The 26,265-nt window shown below is 41.3% G+C and overlaps 1 protein-coding gene across 3 annotated transcripts in view; it reads right to left on the bottom strand.

The window, feature by feature from the left end:
• XYLT1 (xylosyltransferase 1) overlaps nucleotides 1–26,265 on the bottom strand; it is a 178,736-nt gene that overhangs the window by 58,397 nt on the left and 94,074 nt on the right. For all 3 annotated transcript variants that reach the window (XM_040079050.2, XM_040079051.2, XM_040079052.2), the window contains 2 exons: nucleotides 5,088–5,260; nucleotides 4,255–4,457 (listed from right to left, as the gene is read on the bottom strand). In XM_040079050.2, the coding sequence (XP_039934984.1) occupies nucleotides 4,255–4,457; nucleotides 5,088–5,260 (376 nt within the window). The remainder of the gene's footprint in view (nucleotides 1–4,254; nucleotides 4,458–5,087; nucleotides 5,261–26,265) is intronic.

Raw genomic sequence — 26,265 nt, 5'->3', positions numbered from 1 at the left:
AGTCTTGCCCAGGATCCTCATTTAGAATTCATCACTTTGGTTTTCTATCAACCAATGTTACCTCGACCAACAGAGGGCAACACAATGGAGCAAGAGCAGGCCAGTCAATGGTTATCTGCTAGCTCAGTTTTCTTAGTTTCTGAGTGTTATTCTGGTTGGCAAAGATAATCTCCATATTGGCACCTGTTTAAAGGACCAGGCCCAGCCAGACCACCCCATTTACTCCCTGGAGTGTGTAGCACCTCAGGTGCTATTTGTATTATCATACACCTTCCATTCACCTGCCAGACCAAAACTTCTACTGAACGTGTCTCATTTATCTGACTCTTCACAACACAGGCTTTTATGAAAGTAGGGCTACACAACTTCATCCTCAAATAATGTCAAGCAGCAAAACACAAGTAGTTTCACTGGGTTTCATTTAAGTTCCATAATTGCCCATAATGGAAAATGTAGTTGTATCTGCATTCCTGGCTCCATCAATAAGATACTTTATTTTCTTACTATCCTGAAGTACTCCCCAAGCTTCTGCTAATAATTTTGTTTGACCTTTATTAAAGACCAAGCATTAGCTGGCAATTAGATTTGGTGATCCCTTTGCTGCTTGAGGCTCAGCGATTTACTGTAAATTATAAGTAGCTCAAATGTTTCATTATGTTTATTTTTTATACAAGCTCTGTGGCCAGGTAAGCACTGACATGACATTCACTGTTAAATGATCTCATTAAGCTTCTTAATTTAAGTGGTGCAACACTTCACCTGCCACATTATCCAAGGACTCCTGCAATGCACATTAAACATTCAGCGTGGATAGTTGCTCTACCATAGTTCACCTTGTTGGGAGTGAAATTTCAGTCCCTGAACATAAGGTTGACTACTTTATGTTGTTTGTCAGAGCTAATAAATAATGCAAATAGATACCCATGTAAAGTAAGAGGTTGAAGATACCAATAGCTTTCCCACAAGGTTTTGAAAGAGGCTGTCTAAACAAAAGACATTAAATTATGAAAAAATGCCACTAAAATGTAAAAGTTAAGGAAAAGGAAGGAAGGTGCTGTCTTCTTTCATTTCTTTATGAATGTAACAACTGTGAGAATGATTTCTTGAGAACCCTGCAGGCATGCGTTCCTTTTTTATTCACAAGCCCAAGCAAAAGGAGGGACAGACACACAACCTCCCACCTCTGAGCTGCTTGTGGAGGTTTGTCTTTAGCCATTTCAACCGTCTTTTTCCTGCTGAGAATGTTTAACAGAGCTGAATGCAGTCAAGGTTTGATAATGCACCATAACTATTCACTTAGGCCAAAAAATAACATATTGCCTCATGATTAAAGGGAAATACTTTTGTTGGAGGCAACTTTATGTCCAGACTGTTTGCCAGTGGTTTGTACTGCAGTAAGAAGGAGAAGCACATGGATTAGGACCTCCTCTGTGCTAGTGCTGGACCTACAGACTCCACACACAAAGCATTCAGGCATGAGGAGGAATAATAAAGGTATCTGGATTTTCCTGGCTTGCATATGTTTTATTTTACACATTTTTAATTGTTTTGCTCACAAAATGAATAGTTCTGATATTTTTCTCCCATGCCTTTATATTTTATGATGCTTAACATCTGCTTCTGTACATCTCTTCTGAAGGATGAAAGGTTCCTGGCAATTCTACTGAAGTCTGTGAACATACCAGACTACTCCCTGGACAGATTTAGGCTTCATCATATTGTATTAACCCCACATATTGAGTACGGGGTTTTTGACTTAGAAGGTTGGATTAGCTTTTATTATCAGAAGAGAAGTAGTAAAGGTTTCAGTATTACAGATGGAATGGCAGATGGGAAGCAAAAGCTTAATATGAAGCAGCTCTGGATAAAAACTATTAATCCACAAAATTCATATGTTCTTAGGCAGGGAAACCTAGCAAAACCCACTGCAATATGACTAACCAGAGAGAAGTGTAAAGTGCCCCGAGCCCATTATCTGACAAATCTTGGCATGGAATCTGAAAGAAAAAAAAAAAAAAAAATCCCTTAAACACCCTATTTACTATTTCCTGGAGAAACAATCATCTCTCTCTGGGTTATGCAGGGATGTAATGCTTTCCTAAAGATTATAAATAATAATTATTTATAGCACCTCCACCATGAAAATGAAACGGACTCATATATATTTGATGAGACAAGATCTTCCACGGTTTATAGCTGTAATATTCCATATTTAAAGAAGTACTTAACACTACTTGTAAGTCACTGCCATTGAAGTTGGAGCACTGAAAAAGGTTTCTTATTTTTTGTTGAAGCGCATCATGGTATGAAGAGGAAGCAGCTCCCCTCAGTTCTGGTACCAGAGTGCTTTGGCAGGAAGGGAGGCGAGCACGTCAGAGCCTGCCCGGGCACTGAGAGCCACCGGGAGCGGCTGCAAGGGGGAAGCACGCCCACCAGAGCTCCCCCTCTGAAGAAACAAGTGCCTGCAACTTCTGCAGCAGGCTTGGAATGACTGCAAGACAGCACGGCGTTATTTCAAAGACTCCATTACCACTGAACCAACCACAGCCTGCCCCACAAATCCAGCGGCTGTTGATGGCCGTGTCTGGAAGGCACAAAGCCCATCTGGCCCTGTGGTTTGACTTGTTCCACAGGGAACTGGGAACAGCTCAGACTGCCCCAGGTCATGGCCCCAGCATTACACGGTGGTTAGGGTGGACTCAGCACCGCAGGATAACTGGACACACCTGCTGGCACTAGTGTACAACCATACTAGACCTTCAGCAATCACTCTCCTACAATTTATCCTGTTTGATTCACAGTGCCATCACCTACCTCTTCCTTTTTGGTCTTGCACTAGTCCACTTTTTACCATCAATACAACATTCCTCCCCAGGAAAGTGAGTAATAGGGAATAACAAGCTAGCTTTCCCCAAAACTCAAGAGATATATAGAATACTACATACTCTCCCTTATAAGCAAGGTTGATATGTCAAAATTGTTAGTTCTTTTCCTGTTGCACATCAAAAGTGTTTAAATACTGTGAATCTTAATTCAAACCTCCATATTCTAATATCAAGGCCATATCAGTAACTCTTGTGCTCTAATATTTCTCCCCAAAATGTGTTGCATTCCAATGAGAGTGCTTAGAAATGGGCACCAGCAATAAAGCCTCTTGTCAGTCCTCACAAAATCCTTCCTAAGGCACAGGCTCAGGGGTTTTGTCATTGTTCACTTCAGTGGTGACTTCTGTCCAAGGAGCATCTTCAGGAAGGGATTCAAACTCTGGGAGAGATCTTAGAGAAACCTAACCAGTGGAAGCATATTTCCCTTCCAGGAGTATTAAAACCACGTTGTATCATCACTCATGAAAATTGCCCAAGAAAGTCACTTCCCCTTTCATTGATTCCTTCCAGCATAGAGGGAAACAGAAGCCACAAGAAGAATTTCATGTTTCCTTCTTCTTAATAACTCTTACAACCTAAACCTAAACATGGTTTTGGGATACTTGGGGGATTTTTGGGTGGCTTTTTTTGTTGCTGTTGTTGTTGTTGGGGTTTTTTTGGTTGTTTTTTGTTTCAGTTGGGTTTTTTTACAGACTCCCTACTTTTGCACAATGTAGCAAACTTACTGAATGCAGCTCTGAGACCAGAGTGATGTAAATCCAGAAAGAATAAAATTTCACTTAAAATCACAAGCCTTATCATGTGATGGTGTGTGACATTTTTAGCCTGATGCCACCTGAATAAAGATATTCAGGCAATGGTTGGTGCTGAAGATATAATTGACTCCTAGCAACTTATTTGTCACTTCTATGACCATTGTCCTCCACAGAAAAAGTACTAAAAAAAGGGAGGACTACCTGAATCTATAGTCACACCTTCAACACTTGCTGAGACATCAAATCACACTGTTAACCAGAGTCCTGAGAGGGAGGAATCTCTCCATGACTGAGTTTCATTTGCTGAGCTCCAGCACTTCTTTCCTCATCCTCTCTTGCAGGTACCCCTTTTGCTGGAAATAATGACTAACTGGGGCAGCCTCTCAATGGAAGATCCCCCCCCGGCAAATGGAAGCCACACAGGGTACAACAGGTGATTGAATCCTTGGCTAAAGCGTGGCTGTCAGACACCAGCTCACCAACAGGAGTTTTCTGCTGTAAAACAAAAACTGCTCCTCTGCTTCTTGTATCACAGCACAGACACACCATTGCATATCTCCATTCTTACTTCCTTTAGGAACAAAACATGTACATTCTTAAAATACTCAATGTACCTGATTGGGTAGTCAGCAGCACTGAGGTTAATGAAGAAATCCCAGGGCCAGTCACTCATCTCCATTAAGTCCTTCATGGTCTGCAGGTAGGTGGTCAGAAGACTTGCTCCTCCCCAGATGGTGGCCATTCTCCAGGAGGTGACTCTCACATTTGGGTACTGGCTGGCAAACTGGAGCACTTGCCGGTGCAAGTAATTGGATCGCTTTACAGGAGAAAACAGTAATACATTCAAGTTATTCTGTCCAAAATAATCTCTCCCTGTGTTCACTAAATGTCTACCCTACTTCTTGACTCACTGAGTCAAGCAAGTGCATTGCTTTGCCCTTACTTACTACAGCACACAACCTCCTTTTGCTAAATGCACAGAGAGTCCTGGCTAATATTTTTTATTACAACTACAGTAATCACTAACCAGTGTGATTAGCTTTATTCACCATTTTTCATCCCAAAGGGCTTTTGAAAAGGAGGTGACTGCTACCACCTCCCACGGGTATCATGAGCCCAAGGCGCCTCAGTGCAGCTCTCCATCCAATGAGCCACCACCTCACTCTGCATCAACTTATCAATTACTGCTAACTAAATGTACACCAGACAAGGGGAGATACTCATCGACACAGAAGGAGGAATGGAGGCTGTTACATAAAGAAGACAACAAGAAAGAAAATTTAAGGGGGAGGGAAAAAAAAGAGAGGCTCCAAACATGTAACAGATGGAGAGACAAAAAGTGACGTGCACTTTATGCAGCAGAGGTAAAGGGAAGATGAAGAAGATGACAAGGATGGGTAGACTGACAGATGGTGAGACAGGCAATTTATAACCAGTGATATATTACCTTGTCAACATGAATGTAATAAAAATGGTCTTTATGGTAAATAGCCTTAAACATGCGCTGGAGCTGCCGGGAAGCTCTGCCATGAACAACCAAGACAAATGCGATCCTGACTGGGTTGGCTGGCATGTACTCTACGGAGTCCTCATCCCACTGTACATTGTTGTTGGCTTTTCCTGTTCAAAAACAAAACACAGGACATCTCTGAGTGTATCCACAGGGCAGGGGTGCAGAGAGCAGTACACATTCCACCTCGGCTCCTTCTTCAAAGGCTTTGTAGGGCAGGGTGAGAACTCACAAGGGACGCCAGCCTGTGTCCCATCCAGTTTGTTCCCCTCTCCTTTGTCCCCACACAGGGCCATCACTCCTTGGGCAGCAGCCCATGCCCATGGGCCTCATCCTGAACAAGGCTGCACAAGTACCCAGATATTTATGAGTCATATCAAGCTCCACCTGAGCACTGACATTTGGACCTTCAAAGCAATCACCTCCAAGTTTCTAACTAGTGTCCAAAGTACTCAAACAACACCAAGGCTGATGTTCCCCCAGAAGAAAACTCCCTGTTTAGCCAGGGCTGCTCGTTCCCATGATCAGCACAGCTCTGCTAAGAAGCTGGTGGAACTCTTCTACTGAACAGCTGCTGAGGATTATTGACTGATAGCATTTATTTGTAACAGCAGATGTGCCCCAGAACATAGAAATGCAACCTGCATATCTCCACTTCTTCATGGAGAAGTAGGACTCTTCCCATACTATTGAAAATTCCTGTTCATTTTTATTTCAACAGAGTAATTTCTGGTTTTCCCTTTCTAAAGCAAACACCACAGTATGAGGTTCAGGCAGGATGCGCTGATAAAATGAAGATCTGAAGGGACATTGCTAATAAGAAATTTAAAGTGTTTTGGTTTTGGTTTGTGTACCCACTCTGCAATTCAAAAACCAGAACACAATGTAAGAAAAACGTATTTTTATCCAAAACCTGATACTGTTCTTCAATGAAACAACACCATTCTTCAGTGCTCTGAATTTGTAAGGACCTTTCTCAACAAAAATGATTTAGAAAGAACCTGAAATTTTGAGTATTAGCAGACAAAGGAAAGTACCTCCAAGCCAAAAAAACTTCCTCCTGCCCAAATTTTCCTCTTGCAAACTTTAACTTTATTCTTTTTTAAATGAAAGGAATAGTGTTGTCTTAAAAGCTACTTGATGTGCGCCCCCCCCCGCCACAGGTACAATTTTCAAATTCCTAAGATCTGAGCCGTTAGCAGTTTCTGCACTTAGTGCCTTTTGTGATGCCCCTTTCTCCTCCCACCGCCTCAAGACTCCCTCTGCAGAGAGTGGCGACACCTGCTCTAGGTTGTAGGACAAACGTGAGGCTGTTCCTGGGCTCAGTTACCAGACAGCCTGAGTGCAGCTACAAAGCCCACTGCACCTTCCAAAACACCTCCTACAGTTATTAAAAAAACATGCTCATGGCTGTTTGATTTGATATAAGAAGCATGAAAGAAGACATTTGCCAAGTGTGGAGTGAGAGTAAGAGAGAGGGAAAGACACTTTTCCCCAGGTTTTTGAAACTGGAAACATACATTGATAAAAGCAAACAATACCAAAAGCTTTCTATTTTTCCAAATGTAATAACTACAAAATAAAGGCTGGACACAGAAAAAAGACCTTTGCCTAATCCTTCTTCTTCATCTCCTCCTCATTCAAGGCAGTAGTATAAACTTGGAAAAAACAGACCGACTGAATGTTTGCAGAGCACTGTTTAAGCAATCAAACAATTTGATCCCCTTAATTGCACTGAAATGCCCTTGCATAATTGAAACACTCCTTTTATACAGTCAGGAGAGAGAGATCCTGCTGCAATGGGAGCAGCACATCCCAGAAGGGAATGGCTTCAACATCTCCCACAACTCTCCCTTCGAGTTTCTCCTCAGCAGTGCTTCCCTAGCACACTTCTCCAAGTCAGAGTCTGTTTTTCCCTGTTTTTCCTGGAGCCCCAGGAAAGTTGTACGTGTCAGAGGTGTCTCTTGTGGCTCTTTGCTGGATTGTGTAAAGGGTTAAAAGACAACTGTGTCCCTGCCCAGGGACACACACAGATGCACAACACCAAAGAGCCTACCAAGTCCCAGAGGCTCCCTGCCCCATGGAGCACACCCTTCCTGTCCACAGCCCCACAAGGAACATCTCTTTGCTCAGAAATTGCTGCAACTTTATTGTCCCCTGTTGCATTCAGAGCAGACATTAGGAAATTTCCAGCCCCATAAGTCACTCTTAACTTTACACAGGGCACAAATTTAAATGGTATTTCTTTACAAAATCCTCCACCAATGGTTCACTAGGACTCAGATGAATATTAAAACATTAGAAAGAAAGCTTTGATTTAATTTCTTCTATAATTTGCAGTTTGTTTATTATGGCCATTGGCCTATTCCCAGTTCTACTGTTTCTCCTGTGCAGCTGATGAGCTTTGCCATGCACGTGCCATGCAGGGACAAAAAGGGACCGTGAGAGAAAGAAAATGTGCTTGCAAAGAGAACTGCCAGGGAAATGAAGGGCAATCACAATTGCAAAAACAAGCCATTTTTCTTTTAAACTGCTTTCATTTCAAGCTGATGATGTCCCATCAATGAACTCAAATATTTTTAGTGGTATTCATTACATTTTTGGATACCTCTCTTCCAAAACCAGTGGCTTTCTGCAATGATATGCAGAAGGTGAGAAGAATTTAAAATAGTCATATTGTGGGTCTTTTATTTTAATCTAACTTGCTGTCAATACCTACACTATCATTTATCTAGCAATTACTGAGAACAAAATCCTCTCAAATTTTCACCTGAAATGCCATCTCACTGCATCGGTTTTCTCTAATAAATTCCCGCAGTGACTTATTTTGTTCTCTTCTGTTTTCCTTCTCTAACATTTTCTTTTTCATGTGTTAATTCCTTCCTTCTCCTTTAGGTTTAGGATTTTATACTTGCATTTACCACCTGCATACTATGATGGTTTTTTAAAAATATAATCCTATTCGTGGCTGCCTGGAGTTTCACAAAGGAAGAGAATTACACTTTTCCCATCTGTCAGACTATCTGCTACTTTGCTCTATACTGTAACTTCCCTGGTTTTAGCTCATGGCTGCTTAGCACCCTCTGTTTTGCAGACTACTTCACTGAAAAAGAACCACCCTGGTTTGCAAAGAAGATGAAACGGGCAGGAAACGTTCAGTTGAGGATCTGCTTACTGAAAATTGCAGTAGGACTTCAGATCTGTATGAGCAATGTCAATATCTGAATAGCTCCAGCCACTTCATTTCTATAAAACTCGTGCAGAGCAAAGCCTAGCACATCATGGCAGATTAACGAGCTGCCCCAGGTAGGAGCACATCCTCTTCAGGGTCTTGGGACAGGATACACAGAAAATGCATCAGATGGCTTCACTTAACATCCTACCATTCACTAGTGATAAAAATCTAAAAGCATTTTAAGGAAGCACTTGGATTTGACAGCTACTTCAGTACATCACTAGACTGCATTCTGCCCATGCTCCAAAGCTCAATCCAGGTGCTGATTCCAGCTCCACCCTCAGTCACTTCAGTCCTACAAAAAGCAGCTGCAAAGATCACCTTCCTCTCACCAAGCAGGTATAGAGGATTCATGGACAGCTTTCCTCTGCAGCACTCCCTATTCCCAGCCTTCACTACACCTGTCACCTCCCAACATTCCATCATCTGCCTTTCCAAGAAAAACGAAAAGCCCACACAAGAGAATTCCCATCTCTCTTGCACAGGTCACTTGTGGCAGTCTCAGTGGGACTGGAGGTGCACTCCATCTCACCTAGAAAGCTTCCCTGAGTGTGGGTATCGCTTGTTGAATGAAGTCTCCAACATGCTTAGGAAACTCCCTTTTTTTCTGGGATAATTTACACAGATCAGTGCTCTACAAAACTTAATAAAAAGCCTGCAATGTCAATACAAAGTAAAACAAAAATGAGCAGTGCTTCAGAAACTGTAATAAAACTCCCACAATGTTAATACAAAATAAAACAAAACCCATGAAGAATATGATTGCTACAGTTCCATCTTGGGAGCACAGCTCTACCCTCAGAATTGCTTTGCACATATGAGGCAGTGGGGAGAGTGAACAAACATCCTCTCTATGGCCATCTAGCACAGGTGAAACAGCCCTGGCCTTGAAGCAGGACTTGTCTTAAGCTTCCTAAAAGTTTGCTGTTTCATTACACAATGGGAACAGAGGACAGCAGAGCAACTTCTCACGTTGCCTTGCTCCAGAGAAACTGGAACCTCAGCAGAAGGGGAAGTGCACCCCCAGCTCATAACAAACATCTTCCAGCCCTTGGGTCAAAGAGCATTTATTGTGCTATCCTCCACGGGAAACAAACCACAGCACTTTGCTCTGTCACCAAATGTCTTTCACAAACTGACTGAGAAAAGTGAAAGCTGCCCTTTTCCTTCCTGCTCAAAGCCTGACATCAACGTGTTAGCAAGAAAACCTCTTTTTGAAATCTTCACCTCCTCTTTTCTTTTTGAAAACCTGTACCTTTTTTCACAAGGGAATCTCATCTCTAGTGCAATTTTAACTTGTATTTTCCATGCCCAGAGAAATCAATACTCATAATTAAGAGCTTAATCTTCAACTGTTGCAGTATTACTAAATTCCAGAATAATGAAGATAGTGCAATCATTTTCACATTTGTTGTGATGCCACATTATGTTCAATCATCCCCCAATAATACTCAGAGCCAGCCTGCTGATCTCTCACCTCTACTGTTAATTAATGGGATCACACTTCCCCAGCAGCACAAAGCAATCTTTCAATCTATTTTGTGAGCCATCTTATGTTTTGTAAATCAATCCATCACCTTCTGCTCTCAGTTTGGTATTGTCCTGGCTGTCCAACAGATTTCTTCTGCAGAGACACCTGGACGCTGCTGACTTCATCTGAGCACAGTGGCGTGTGTACACTGCGCCTTGATCCATGAATCAATGAATAGAGGACATTAGTAGAGTCATTGCTGTGTAGTGCAGCAGACTATTCACTGCTATTACATCCATAAAAGCAATCAGAAGCCCTGTCATTATAGCAGGAGTATGAGCCATAATCACTCCAAAGAAGCAGAGCTCTGTAGTCCCTACTTAAACTCCTAGGAGCAGCCCCGTTCCCTTCACTGGGACCATTTCTGCAACAGCCAGATGAGTGGTAGTTGCTGAACTCAGATTTCCACTATAAACTCCTTTGCAATTGCTCGCAACTCAACAACACAGCGGGTTGAAAATTTCCAGGCTTGGCTTTCATCTGAAAATGTTTTCCATTTTGATTAGAGCAGAAACGCGCTTGCCTTGTTCAAATGGTGGCAAGACCAAAAAGAAATAAATAAATACAATGTTTTCCTTTAGGACACAAACATTTTGTATCAGATCTAGTAACAGAAGTAGTTGCAGGGTTATATAATAACCACAAAAAAATGTCACTGAGCAATTTACCAGTGAGCCATCAGGACCTGATGAGAAGTCTTTGTCTCAGGGTTCGTTAACAGCAAGACTGCCCTGGGCTGAGCCAGAACTCTTGCTGGAGCTAAGCCCCACTGGTCCCTCCCTGCAAGTGCATCTCTTGCCATCAGGCTCCAGAGGGGATGGTCTGCCTTGCTGCAGTACCCTCCAGTGAGGACACCCTGCACAGCAGAGGTAACTTCTGAAGCACAGTGTGTGTTAATCGTGCTTAGATGAAAAGACAATTTTTCCTATGCTGGAACCTAGAAAACTTTCTTTAGCAACATTAGTCCCAACTTTGGGATGCCAATTTTCACTTCCAGTCTAAGAAATGATTCACTTGTTTCCATGGTGGTCCATGTGCAGATCTTCAGTGAAAGAAAAGATTTCAGGTGAGTACACAAACACACACACACACACACACATATATATATATTTAAATTATTACAGTTATGTATATGTAAAGTGCCCTCTGGTCTCTTCAATGTGCAGAAGACTCCTCTGGTAAATAAGATATCTACCCTAAAGTGGAATCAGCACCTCGTGTGCCCATTGAGCCCAGCACACCCACTGCCCAGGTCAGTGAGGGACGCTAGCAAAGCAAACCAAGCTCCTGAAGAAGATAATTATCATGACTGGTCATAGGTGTGGATTTTCCTAGTGGGGTTTAACTCGCTTAGCAGAGTAGGAGAGATGAAATCAGTTGAGATTATCTTCTGCACAACTGTCCCCAGGGATGGGGATTAAAGAGGGATGGTTATGATTTACAGAATGAAGCTTGCTAGTTATGTTCTGTACATTTCCTTAAAACTGCTGTTACCTGTACTTTTTATCTCTGAGTTAGCATTGAGCGCTTTGAAAAAAATTTCAGGAATCATGCTGCTATTGAAGAGTAGATATTCAATTTTTTTGCAGTAATGTTTTATCTCAACAACCCTGTTCTACAACTTTTCAGTCTCAGACTTTATCAAAAATTACAGCAACAATTTATGATCCTCTGTAACTTCATGTGATAAAGTAACCCATAGGCAAAAAATCAATGCAATGCAAGAGGGAAGCAGTGAGACATAATTCAGAAGTACTCTGGCTACTGCATTTAACATTAAAAAGACAGATTTCAGTAATGTTCCTTCCATGCTGAGAAGAAGCCCTGGCTTGGAACAAAGGAGCTGCTGATGTGGGCATTTTGAGTCTTCTTTAACAATTTCAGAGGGTGACAGCATAAACTTAGGGCAGTCAGAGGAGGACAGTCACTGCCTTAGAGATGGAAATTCCCTTCATGAGATCACTGGAAGTTTCTCTACAGTGAGTTTGAGAGCTGATAAGCAGCTCTGCATCCCTGCAGAATTTATTTAAAATGGGAAACTCAGTGCAATTACACATGTAGGTTCAGCTCTGCTGTTCATGAACAGAAAAGCAAATGGCATGAAAGAAGAAAGGGCAAAAGATAGAAGACAAATAAAACTGTTCCATATTTACAGCCAGATCATAAGAAGATGATTTTTTTTTCTATTTTTTTTCCTATTTTATTTCCTTTTGGGGGAAAAAAAAAAAACCAAAAAAAAACCACCACAACAAAACGAACAAATGAAAAACAACAACCCACCACCCAAAGATATTTCTCTGTTCTGGAATTGAAAAGAAAACATCTCCATTTCAGTTTTGTCATCCTCCCGTTACAGCTATATAACATTTGTGACGCATGCAGCACTTCCAAGACTCACTCAAGAACCCACTGGGGCAGACATCGTCCATTACACAAATGCAGAAAGACACCCTGCATCAGAAATTTTGGTGAATGTGTCTTTTTCACATGATTTGCAGAATCAATCATTGTAAATGAAGAAATATAAAAACCTTGAGAACAAGGACAGCAATTTTTTTGTATCACAAAACCTGCAAAAGCAATTGGGATAACACAGAACTGTTCAAAATCAACCTCCAGGGCCCGTGTATGTGTCTGTGTGCAGCAGCAGCACAGTCATATCCACTAAATTTCTAGCAAAAGCAGACAGCATTTGGTTTGAAGCAGCCTACCATATTTCAAACAAAAAATTTGTTCTATCTTGCAATCAGTATTGAGTCATTACTGAAACCATTTTTATGATTTGCAAATGACCGACTAATTATCAGATTCCACTATACTGCACTTGCAATACACACTAAACTTAATTTACTACAATACTTATCTAGGCAGGCCAATCATCTCTCTAACAAGCTTGCTTTTCTGACTATTCTAATTATGAAAATGGTAGCATTCCTGGGAGACAAATCTCAATTATTTGTAGTTTTGCTGGAGTGTGTTAGTCAAGCATTTTCTCCCTATTCCTACCGACTGCTATGAATAAATAACACTCAAAAGCAACAGTAAATTAATTAATGATGAATTAGAATGAATCTCATAATAATAGTATTTATCATATCAATTAACAGCCAATTAGCACATCATGATCAGTGTTATTACCGTGAATACAAAATGCTTTTTAAATGAGCATCAGGCTATTTTTACTATATTCAGTAACATTACTGGACTTCAGAACTGTAACGTAAAGCAGATCCAAGAACAGACCCAAATATTCCTTGCAAAGATCATTGACTCCTCTTGCACCTCACACCTTAGTTTGACTTCACAGTCCAAACCCCATCCAAAGCAGTGTGGCCAGCAGGTCGAGGGAGGGGGCTCTGCCCCCCTGCTCTGCCCTCGTGAGACCCCACCAGGACAGCTGAAACCCCTTCTGATGCCTCCAAGATAAGGACATGGAGCTGTTGGAGCAAGTCCAGGAGGCCATGAAGTTGATAAGAGGACTGGAACACCTTCCCTGTGGAGACAGGCTGAGAGAGCTGGGGCTGCTCAGTCTGCAGAAGAGAAGGTTCTGTGGAGACCTCACAAGAACCTTCCAGTGTCTGAGGGGGGCCTACAAGGAGAGGGACTCTTCGTCAGGAACTGCAGTGACAAGAGGAGGAGCAATGGGTATAAACTGAAAGAAGGGAAATTTGGGTTAGATATTAGGAAGAAATTCTTTACTGTGAGGGTGGAACAAGTTTGCCCAGGGAGGCTGTGGGTGCCCAGCCCTGGAAGTGTTCAAGGCCAGGTTGGATAAGGCTTTGAGCAACCTGGTCTAGTGGAAGGCAGCCCTGCACATGGCAGGATGACGTTTAAGGTTCCTTCCAACCGAAACCATTCTTTGACTCTATGACTTAATATTTGAAAGACAACACCCTTGGAAACCACAAAAAGGAGGAAGACCACTATTTACAGGTCCTGTGTCATGCAGCCCTAAGAAGAAACTCAAATAAAAGAGATTTTCCAGCTTGGCTCTCAGGACAAACCCACAGCCCATTCCTAGCTCAGAGTCAAAACTTGTGGAGCCCAACCAGCTCATCACTGCAACCAGGAGCAGCTCCTGAGTGTGCCAGTTCCATGGCAACATACCCAGATAAAAGGAAAAGCAGCAGTCCTGGTTTTTATGGCTAACACATAAGGTATGAGAGTTTTCTCATGGTGTGGAGCCACGCTCCTCTCACAGAAAGCTCATTGCAGGAGGAGACACTTCATTCAGCCCTTGTGCTCCAAGAGGTGACTTGTGCTCGTCAGGGGGTTACAGAAGGCAAGAAGTGAAAGGATTGAAATGAAGCATGTGTTTAGTTATCTTATCCACCACTGGTTGTTGCTAAGGATGCTCCTGTCAACAGCCCCAAACTGATGAGAACAGGAATTTGTCACACAAGAGAAGTCATCCCACCACTCCCAAGAAAATTGATGACACAAACCCAGACTGAAACATTTATAAAATGTCATTCACAATTTGCATTTTCTGAGCAATCAACTACTGATTTAGGTGGTCTGAATTACACTCCAGAGGCTGCCAGCCCTCTTGCTGCAGATGGATTCCATCCCAGCTGGGGCACCAGTGACAGCCTCGCCACCATTAACGCCAAAACCAAGAATGGGCTTTGGAGTCAGCTCTTCCCTGAAGAGCCTCACTCCTTTCCTTCCTGAAAAGCCTTTAGACTTCTTGTGCAGGACAAGAAGAAAATGTAGAAAATGCCCTTATTTCAGTTCAGACTTTCTCTTCTGCCTCAAATCATCAGGAAGTTTAATCCACCAAGGAACAGAAACTTGAAAGCCAATCAGTTGCTACGGAGCAACCAAGGCAGACATCAAACAAAGTAACAATATCAACATAACAAATACTAAGCAAAATAGCAACAGAAGTATATCAAGGCTTAGACTTCAAATGAGCATTTGAAACAGCCTTTGCTGATTGGAGTGTCTGTTCCAGTGTGTTTGGAGACTGGCACACGGTAACCTTTACACCATCTCTTCCTCTCATGCTCACAGCAAGAATAATCAATACGGAGTGAAAACACAAGCAATTACACACATCTCTACTTCACAGAACCTCCCAGGAGATATTATGTACTGCTGAGACAACCAAGAAATGAATAGGTAGATAAAAGCATGTTTGTCACCTGTCTGATCAATGTTTTCCCTTTCTGTTTTACTGTGTTGTCATCTTTCAAGTCCTATGTAAAGTATCTCATCCCCCAAATAATCTTAAGAAATTAACAGTTAATCATCACAATCAGCTGGTGTAAGGCCAGGACCAAGTTAATTTATACCATATGAGTATCTGGTCTGTTAACTCGAAGTTAATCCTCCCTTTGAGATTCCATTACATCTGTCTCCTATTTTTTGAATGTAGGATTGGAAGGACAGAGTCTGCCTTTATTCTCTGTTCAAGATAATTATGAACACAGTGTTGGAAAGAGACCAAAAAAGTAAAGACTTTCACATGTGTTTTACATAGCTAGTTTGAAAAGGTCAAGTTAGGTACTGAGGATAAAGGCTGCACTAGCAAGAGCAAAAATCAACCCTCATACCTGTTCCCTGTGTCAACCAGGTGCAAAATGGGAAAGTTTAGCCTCGTGTTTTAGCTGGCACTTGCACTGTGAGTGAAATTAATAGGAACTCCACAATACAGCCAAAAAGAGAGAAAAGATAAATAGCGCGGGTCTGTGCAGATTCACTCCAAAGCTGTCAGGATCTGCTTCCACTGCATCACTTTGAGTTAAACTTCACAGATTTCAAAGGCTGCAGGGCTGGGACCAAGTGCTGCTCAGAATCTCACACTGTGGCAATAAAAGATGTGTCAGACATCAGGTTCACATATGTGTAGGTACAATAAATACATAGATGCCGTGAGTTTGTATACACTGGTAGATGAGCTAGGAAACAGTGGGAATTGAAGCATTTCAAGTAAAAGAGCACACCTAAGAAACAAGCTTCCCCCAGGAACAAATGCAGTTTCTCCACTTAGAGTATACATTTTTCAGCAAAATTTATTTTTTGACACATAACTATTGCCAAATACCATTTATGTCAAAGGACACTGGCAAACAATGGTTTTGTCAAATGACCCAAAATACTTCTCATTACTCCATGTGAATATTAACATATGAATTACTTTATAATTGATCAGCTTTTGTGCTTCCAGAAAGCTCTTGTGTAGTCCTTGCTACCATATGTACTACATAAAGGATCATTGTGGAATGTTGAATAATTTTATTCAACAGAGAAGAAAAAAAGGGACTATCTTCTCGGAGTATATTGCTTGTCAGACAAAGGAACGCAACATAATTATATTGTGACATTTCTACCAACAAATAGATTCTGCTGTACGCAATTAACACTGGTTCCTTCAGCAGACCTCAAAAATGTAATTGTATGGTATGCTCACTTACAATAATATCTGAATAATAGATGACACTGCACTACTTGAGCTAGATTTTAGCATAAACAGGTTAAAACACAGGAGAAACAGATGGATGTTAATTCTTGCACAGGCCATCCTTACACCCCAAAATAGTTCATTAATATGTAAAATGTTAAGGGCATAAATATTCACATTTTGAGAAAAAAACAAGCACCGGTGACAACGTGCACTCTGGATCTAACTAAAATGGAGAATTTTGGTGTGTGCAGTGCAGAATTATGACAGCCTATGTCCCTTCTCCTGGAGATGGGTAAGGTAGGGCTGGGCTCTTCTTCCTGGCTAGAATGCTTTCCAGAAGCTGCTTCTGATCAAGAGGGATTAGAAAAGATGGTTTAAGAAGGGAAAAAAAAAAAATAAAAATCATCGGGCATTAATCCTCTAAACATTTCATAGCCAACATATCTTTAACACAATCCCTCTAATCCAATTAGGGTGCCTTGAAAATCATATCTTGAATTCCATGCTTCATTGTGATGGGCTCTGTGCGAGTGAAACATCCACTTAGCAAAGGGCTGCTGAACACCTGCTCTACTCCACAGCCCCCTCCCCACCCTCTGAACTGAACCCCAGCCCCGCCTGGAGGAACTCCAGCTGCAGCAGCACCAAACCCCAGCCCCAACACATCTGTCAGGGTCAGCACTTCCAAAGTTCACCCTTTGAAACAACAGGGAAAACAACTCTTAACGCAAGGTTTTTGCCAGCAAGGAACAAATTAGTCTGAATTAACTGAGCTTGATTCTTAAAATGTTCTCAGGGAAATTGTTTGGACTGGTATTCACGAGGATGTATAGTCACACTTGAAGTGATGGGCATAGGATAGAACAAAACAGCATAGTCTTGTTGCTAAAACAAGGGACTTGCACTCCACTACGCCATCATGGAATAAAAGGATCCCATTAACACACCACTAGAGGAAAACAAAGGGAAAATCAAATTGCCACCATCAGAAAATGTTCAACAAAAGCAACATAAAGTGATTCCTCTGTATTTCAATAGACATTACAGTTTTGCTAAAAAAATCCACTGTGCAGAAAACATCACTTTATTGACTAAATAAGTTACCGGCTGCTGTTAAAATCATCTGGGGAGAATTTGTATGCAAAATGCGTTCTCGCAGTAGTACCATAATTTATAAATGAGTTATAAATTTCTTTCAGATTTTAACAACTCTGTGATACCCTTGGATGTCAAGGAGCTGCTTAAACAGTAACTTGTAGAAGGGTCTTCTCTATACAGCACAAGAGGAATATCTGTGCAATGTCTGCAATTCATGCAATTCATGCAATTCATGCTGACTTTTTACAGACAAAAATAATAATGGAGATTTTTTATAAAATTATCTTACCTCTACCCCTCAGTCTCTCTTCCCATTCTGCAACTCTTCATGACAGCAGTCAGAGGTACTAAATCTGGCCCAAGGCACTACCAATTTCCTGATCTGGGGTTGATCCTGCCTCTCAGCACTGCTGCCTGTGTGCTGGCAGGTTTGAGCAGGACCTTGGCACAGGGAAGCTCTGCTTGTGCTCATCCCACCCCACTGAATTTGGGGAGCCTGGCAGAAGTGAGCTGTGCATCAGTGTGGATCTCCAGGAATAAGTTAATGGTGCAGCACACTGTGAGACAGGGCATACTTCCAAGTTGTTATGCATTTTGATTAGGTAAAGCAAGTGCTAAAATCTACTTTGAAGGTCTAGATGTAATAAAGCAGTATTTGGGGTTTTCTCCTGCTATCTCTCATTCATACACAAGCTATTTGATCATCTCTATCACAAGGGGAAGCTTAAAAGAGAAAAATTAAAAAGAAAACCAAACTCAAACAACTCGTGTTGAGATGTAATTCAGTTCCTCCTCCTTTAAAATGACAGAGCCCCAAACAAATTCATTCACAACTTGGCTTTTATGGTACAGTAGGGCATGAAAATCATCAACTGGCTGCAAAACTGCTAAGTAAACCTAATTTAGGAGATGAAAACGTGTGAAACGCAAGAAGCATCTCACAGATTGTAAAATGACATGTTTATTTAAAAAAGGAGACCAGGAAAAATAAGAAATGTTGGCAGAGGGTTGCAGCAACAACCCAAAGGCTCCCTGGCTGTCGGGTGGTCACACCTGCACACCCCCAGGCTGGGGGCAGGTGCTCACAGCCCTCAGACACCGAGCACCCCAGAGAGGGAGGCAGGAAAAAAGCCCCAGCAGGTTTGTTGCAGAAATAGTTCTGTACCTCACAATCCAGAGGGGTAGGGCCAGCAGGGACCCCAATGGCAGCAGCTCAGCAGGGAGAGGTACAAACCCACAGCACCGGCTGGAGAACCAGCACCCATCCAGGTCTCCAGCAAGGTCTCCTCTCACTGCAGCAGCTGCTCTGCAAACACTCCTGTGAGCCTCTGTCCACCAGGAACTCAGCCTCTGCACAGCTCAAAAGCTAAACCCCCCAAGATTATTTGTACTTGAGCCAAGAAGAACTATTACTTGTTAAGGCAAGGAGGTAGTTAATGAGTAGCAGCAACATAATTTCATTCAGTTCATCTGCTGAATTGATTTCAATCCATCTACTCTGCAGCCCCTCTGAAATCAATGGTGGATGGACAGTGTAAAATCAGTATCAAAAGAGAATTAGCATGTCTGAGCCAAATTCTGCTCATGTTCCCGTTCTGAACAATTCCTGATCTATAAAAATGCAGATTAAGTTTGAACCTCCTTAACAATCCCCCATCATGGCCAAAAGAATCAAAAACACCTGAGCTGCAATTTCTTTCAAATACAATTTAATTTCCCCCATCTTTATTTTGGCATTGAAAGAATGACGAAAAATCTCTTCACATTATTTCTCAAGGCATGATTGCTAGAAGGTGAACTGTTTATCCACACACACACACCAATCATTCTCACCCTTTCTGCTATGAGACTGGACCACCCTGACCTTACTGTCACAGCAAGTACCATCTTTAGCAAAGAACACTTAATTTCTGCAAGAACACTTAATTTCTGCAATGACCTTTTATGGAAACAAATCCAATGTCTCCTGACACCAAACGATTACTGCTCAACAGTACAACTTTCTTAGGGCTGAAGACAACATCTGAAGTAGAATGCCTGTGCTGGAAGCCTTTTTATTAGACCAAAATCATTTTATAAATCCAAAAGTGAACCACTATGGAAAAGCTTAATATTATTGTAGATGAAGAAGTATTTAAAAGTAAAAATTATACTTGACACTATAATTACATCACCCTAGAGTATAATCCCAAAGAACACAGAGACCATTTGCCAAAGGTGATTTGAGTGTTAATATGAAACTCAACGTGGGCTCATTTTAATTACATATGTGCCTGCTGAGAACATATGATAGAGTCCAAAAAGCTAATTCATTGTCAGCATGACAGCAAGACCTAATATTAAATCTTGCACACCAAGTAAATTTTCCAGATTACCAATCACCACACAAAAAATAGGACACATTGCAACAGTGGTAATCAGCATGAAAGCAAAAATACAAAAAATAATATTGCCAAACAGAGCTCAGCTCTGGGCCAGCAGTAGGTATAGGAGATCTCCCAGCAATTCATCCCTTTTTTCTTCAAAAGCAGCAGCATTCAGTTGGCTCATCTCTAACCCCACTGACATCAGGTTTGCACTGACTTTCACAGCATTGATCCCCACTGGCACTGTTGTCTATAAAACTCCTTAGTAATACATAACAGCACTTCAAAGATTTTAGATTTGTGCTTTTTTCTTTTTCTTTTTTTATACTTAGCCCTAAATTTTCTTCATTTAAAAGAAATTACTGAGTGATTTTTTGTTCTCTTCTCACGAGTCCCTGACACATTTCTGGCACTGAAAAAAAAATGTTAGGAGTCAGTTTATATCTCTTAATTCTAACAGGTATTTTGGTTTACTTTTAATTGTGGTAAATTCATGCATCAGTCAGTATTTTCTACAGAAAGTGCCTGGAGTATGAAGAGGAGAACCCAGAGTCACAAGGATGAGCTAATCCCAGGGAAACAAGACATAACCACAATTCTGAAGGCAGCAGAGAGCCAGCCAATACTTCTAACTGCATTTTACCTGCCCTTTTGTTGCTTTACTGATGCATTATTAATTAATAACTACTGAGCGTTCCCAACAGAGCATTTTAAATAACAGCTGAATTTCTTTATGGACGATTATGAATCATAAAAGTAAGTCTGCAATGTTCAAAGCAATAAACAAGCCCAGGTAGGGAGCGTGAACTGCTACAAAAGCTGCCCTTTGAAGCTTGAGGTTTTAGGGACGCTAAATGTCTCCTGCGTAGTATTACACAATTTCCAGTCTAGCTTAATCCAATTAGTCTGAAGAAATGTGGGATTTCCTCCATTTTGCCTCACCATAGGGAGATGCTGTTTGAAAGGGAGATGATGGCATTTTAGAAAAGCTGCAGGGTTGGTTTGGTTCGCTGCTTTATCCAAATGAAGCTACAGCAATTTAGGGCAGCTAACAATTATAGTTTCCAGTTCTCAACTCAGATAATGAAAAGAAAATTGTTAAATCACAATTATTTCTATGCAAGATTTATGCCAATTATGAAAAATATTTCAGCAGCTCTGAAATGTATTATTCAGGGATGATGCAAGGTTTTCACGTTCTACTTGAATTCTTACAAACTTACAAACTTACAAACTTACAAAGTACTGCAGGTGTACTTAGGGCACCTCTGTGGTGTTGCAGCTGCACAGTTTTAGGTATAGTTGAAATAAATTTGAAATGCTTTAAGATGAAAACCCATTTTGAGATTCTATTTATCCATAGGATAATTTTTCCTATCTCCACCTCAAAAAATGAAAAGCCTCCCACTATTTGAATAAAATTCCAGCATTCATTTTCAACAATATTGCTGCCTTTAAGGCACAAAGGAACTTACATTCCTATTCACTCTTCACTAGATGTAGATACTATCTGAATAAAGATTTTTTTGTTTTGTTTTGCCTATAGACTATGCTTAAAATTTCTTTCTGGTGTTTAAACTGTTACATGAAGAGGAAAAAAGCAGCTTCAGCTGTGCTTGCTGATTCTTTTATCTGCCTTCTGACAATAATCCAGGCCCTTGCATATAACACTTGGTAGATGGGGTAGAAAACAAGCTGCCTACACCATTTTCTGAACAATGAAATACAAAATTCTGAATCTGTGTTTAGACAAAGTCCAGCCAGAAGGACACAAGTGAGAGGCCGTGCAGAGACCACAGCCTGTCCTGGTGGCCATTTGCACGGGATCAGCCTCACCCCCAGCTCCCAGGGACAAACCCCAGAGCCCCCGTGCGTCTGCTGCCCGCGCCCCGGGTGCCGCCGCGCTGATGCACCGTGCCCTCGCACACCCCAAGCACGGAGCAGCGCCAGGCTCAGGCACTGCAGCTCCCTGTGCCAGGGCAGACAGAGCTGTGCTCAGTCTCTGCTCTGTGCCCCAGGAACGAGCCCCTGCCAGGCCCTGCTGAGCCCCCAAGGACAGCCAGCAACTCACACTGCTCTGCTCAGTCCTGGAGACAATTCTTACCCATCCTTCAAAGCAGACAGAATCTGCTCTGGATTCCCCAGACAAACCACTACTATGCTTCTTCTTTCTGGTATTTCTTTGTCTTCTCATCTTAATTCTTCCGGTTTATGGTTCAGTCCTTCTACGGGGATTCATAGAAAATAGAAAGAATAACACCTTTCTTACTTTCAGATATTAAGATGGATCATTATTCCTCCTGATGTGTTAGAAGATATTTATCAGTTTGAGTTATGAGGCCTTTCTGACTGTGAAGACTTAAACATCGATTTAATGCCAACTTAAAGACTTCTAAAAGTGTAGGAGATTGCATTAGATAAATAATTTAACAATAAAAGGTATATCAAGGCAGACATTATTGCAACCTTCCACCAATCAATTACCATTTTCCATGTTTATCCAATTGTCATCTCAAGGTTCTGTATATCAAATTGCCCAGACATCCACTACAGAACTGAAATAACTTCATCATTGAATAAAATTGCATAGCCATTAAAATTCTCTAATATCAAGATAGCTGACATTATGTTAAATATTGGCTTCAGTTCCATAGGGTAATAAATTTTGACCTAAATCCAATCTTTCATGGATAGCTGATTCATAATGAAAAATTACTGGTTTGTCACTCTACCTTGGGAAATTTATTGTGGAAACTAATATGGCACCAGGAAGGCTTTGAAATATATGATAAGTAAAACCACAGTTCCCTTCCTAAGCACCCTGAAACAAAGGGAACAGATTTGGTCTGGTACAAAAAAAACATCAGACATACTGATAGCTACCAGAAAAAGAGAGAATTTTTCCTCCTTAGAGATACTTTTGTTCAGCAAACTCCCTTAGGCAATTCAGGAAAAAAAACCTGTTATTTTTCAACAAAATTATTTTGAATTCTCTTGATAAGCGGGATTTAAAATCCACATAAATACCAAACTAACAGCAACATCACCACCCCCATTTTTCCTCTGTGTGTATCTGCAATGGAGATCAGCTCCTGGTCTGTGCACGACATGAGCAGTCTGAGCTGTCCCAATGAGCCTGTGACACATCAAAGAAAGAAACTCAAATTTCTCCAGTATTAATTTAGGACTTCACTTCTATTAATGTTTATATGGTTGGCCCATGATACCGTAATGGAGCACATTCTTGCTGTCCCTCCTAAGATGAGAGGTCTTTAATAACTTCTAGAGCAATTACACTGCATCTTTCCTTTTTCTTCTTCTTGAAGTGATCCTTCTGCTTGGATTGGATTTCAGTAGAATTTTCTGAGTGATTTCAAGTTTGCACATTGGGGCCCCCTAACATCACTGATCTATTTCCTAAAATTTTGCAGGCTGCATCAATATAAAGCAAATATCATGACAACACAAATGTTTGCATGTTTGGTAAATTATGTCTACAAATGGCCAGAAATGATTGAGAGAAATGAAAATGAGTGAACTTGTGGGCTAACTGCAGCCCTTTCTATTGTAAATGATGGAGCTGAGTCTAATGGAATTTCTCATTAAAATTTCATTTTTGATGATCAGGTTAAGAATGCCAGAGATGTCTGAAGAGATTCCTTGTAATATTCCTCATGAGCCTGTCAGAAGTGATTCTCTCATTTGCTTTTCAGGGATTTGCAAGGCAGAACATTTTCAGAGTCAGAACTGCCATATAACTGTTCTTGTTCCCAAATGCTGGATGGGTGGGCTTTGCTTTGGACAAGAGTCTGTACCTTTTTTTCTCAGTGAACTTAAAATTTTGGTGATACAAGTGCATAGAGATATTTTATGATTCACTGATAAAGGTTACAGAATAAATTTACTGAAATAAGCCATCACTTAAGAGGGGTCAGCAAAGCTACTTTATTACATCAGTTAAACCTCTATCCCACTCAGCTTTGAACACTTCACAGGAAACTTGGGTTTGTGATCACCCCCTGGCAGAAAATGACAGATTTGTTTACAAAACCACATCAGCTCCGTGCAGCCTCCCTCTGCTCTGGCTTGGCAAATCCAGCGTGTGTTATACAAAATTCTTTTCCACAATGTCTCTTGGTAGCTCTCCTCACAATTAATCTCAGCCACACCTCTCCTGAGCCAGTTATTTCTCTGGCATGGTGGTTGGATAAGCCAGGCTGGGTTCTCCTGTCCAGCTTTCCCTTCTGCAAGGGGGTATATTCCTCACATGCTTTTGAATAAATGACCAAAGGAAGTGTCTGTCTCAAAGAGAGAGAATGACTTGGGGATAGATCCTCAAACCTGCTCAGAGTGTCACAGTGAAATTCTTCCAAAGCACCTGCACCTCAATCTCATCCAAAAGAGAAAGCACAAATAGGTAAAACATATATTGCAGTAAATTTCTCTTTTGAACTTCCCTTTTCCTCTCTGCTATTCAGTAAATTGTCCAGAATGAATCACAGCCCAGAAATAGATGAAGAAGATGAAAATGTATGGTTCTGTTTAGTCATACTACTGTCGAGCTCCACACTATCATGCAGCACAGTAACACACACAGAGCTCTCAGTCTGAGAGTAGCAGGGTTTGCAATGCTCCACTGCACAGCAATATCCATCGGCTGGCTGGAAGCCTTCATCTGCAATTAAAACCACAGGTGAGTAAGCAGCCAGACTGCTTAAGCTGCTGTTTACAGCCAGTCACCAACAAAGGTGCATTCTCACCAGCAAAGTATTCCTCGTACAACTTTTAATGAGTTACAGAAATTAATCAAGACTTCGATGAAACACTCCCATTAGTACGGGCAAGGAAGGCTCCACAAAAGAGACACAATCACCTTGCAACAAAGGGAATGATACAAGTCATTATATTCTAGTTACACCGAGGGCTGCCCTGAACTTCAATTTTCCAAAGAGATTTGTAGGAAAAGATCCTTTTGACTGACAGCTCATTTTTGTGCTGCTCTCTGACAGGACCTACAACTGTTGTGCTCTTGGGGGAGGTTTAGGTTGGATATTAGGAAAAGGTTCTTCACCCAGAGGGTGGCTGGGCACCAGACCAGGCTCCCCAGGGAGGTGGTCAGGGCTCCAAGTTCAGGGAGTGTTTGGACAATGTTCTCAGGCACAGGGTTCTGTTTTAAAAGGCAACAAGCAATTCAGGCCTTCAGAAGAAATCCTACAAATTTCACAATTTGAAAGCACATACAATTGCTATTCAAATTATTTTCCAGAAACCACAGAGATATTAGACAATGATTTTCCTGCAGTGCAATTTTGCTTTTTGGCTTAAAACTTCCACCATTTTTACAGTACTGTCTGTACTGATGAGAACAAATGGGTGAGCACTGAACACAAGAGATGGTAGAGATCATTCAGCTTGCAGCAAGCCCCAGAAGAAAGGACTGAAAAATTCTTTGGCCTCCCTGGGGGCTGGTGAGAAAGCTAGAGAGGAAAAACGATGGACTTGTGCCATGGGCCTTTCAGTAGGGCCAGGACTTTAAACCAATACCTTATTTTATGGTAAAACTGTAAAATGCTTCAGACTTTTCTGTGCATTCAACTGAGCCTGTTGGTGACAGCAGTAGGGATGGGAGATGGGAGGGCTCTGCTCCTCCTGACAAAGGTGCCAATCAGGAGTAACTTATTTGACACAACTAAGTGATAAATCAGTGATATTAAAAGAGTATGAGCAGTGAATCAGGGCTATTCACTTCTAACATGCTCTCAAACTATCAAAGACAAGCATTTACTTGGAGGACTAAATATACAATGAGCAATTTCAAAATCTTTTTCAAGGTTGCTCAGCTACAGATTCTTGTCATTCAGCTTTTCTATGGAAGTCATTACCCACGGAGAAAAAAAGATGGATGTTTTAAAACTACCTTCTGCATAAGAAATATTTGCAACTGAAACAAATTATGGTTTGGAATCTTAAAATGGCAATAATATCCTGTAAGATTGGCTTCATGCCTAGATTGCTGGCATTTTAATTCAGAGTTAGATCTCTTAAACAACTCTTCCTCATTTCCAGGGGAAGCCATTACAAACCAGTGATCTCATAAAGCTCAGTGACTCCTGAAATACATCAAAGAAATGCACCCTCTCAAAAACCTTCCTGAAACAGGGTGCATTCTCTTTAATTATATTTTTAATACTGCAACAAACTCTGTATATATTTAAGGCATTGTTTCAAGAAGCCACAAAAGAGGAAGATTCTTCGCCTCGGCTCAGGAGGAAGAAATTAAATGTCAATACTTTCCTCCCCAAGTATTTTAAAAGTAATACACTCAGGGCCACTGGCTTCAAACTAAACTGTGGCAGCCTCGAGCTGCTGCTAGCATGGCATTTCTGGAACATAACGCTTCCCCATTCTCAAAATAACAGTTCATCAGCTGCAGATTCCCGTGAAAACTGAGTATTTGCCAAGTACTGGTACTTGGA

The sequence above is a fragment of the Hirundo rustica genome, chromosome 15 (assembly GCF_015227805.2).
Source record: "Hirundo rustica isolate bHirRus1 chromosome 15, bHirRus1.pri.v3, whole genome shotgun sequence".
Taxonomy (NCBI): Eukaryota; Metazoa; Chordata; class Aves; order Passeriformes; family Hirundinidae; genus Hirundo; species Hirundo rustica.
This window is presented reverse-complemented; position numbering and strand designations above follow the sequence as displayed.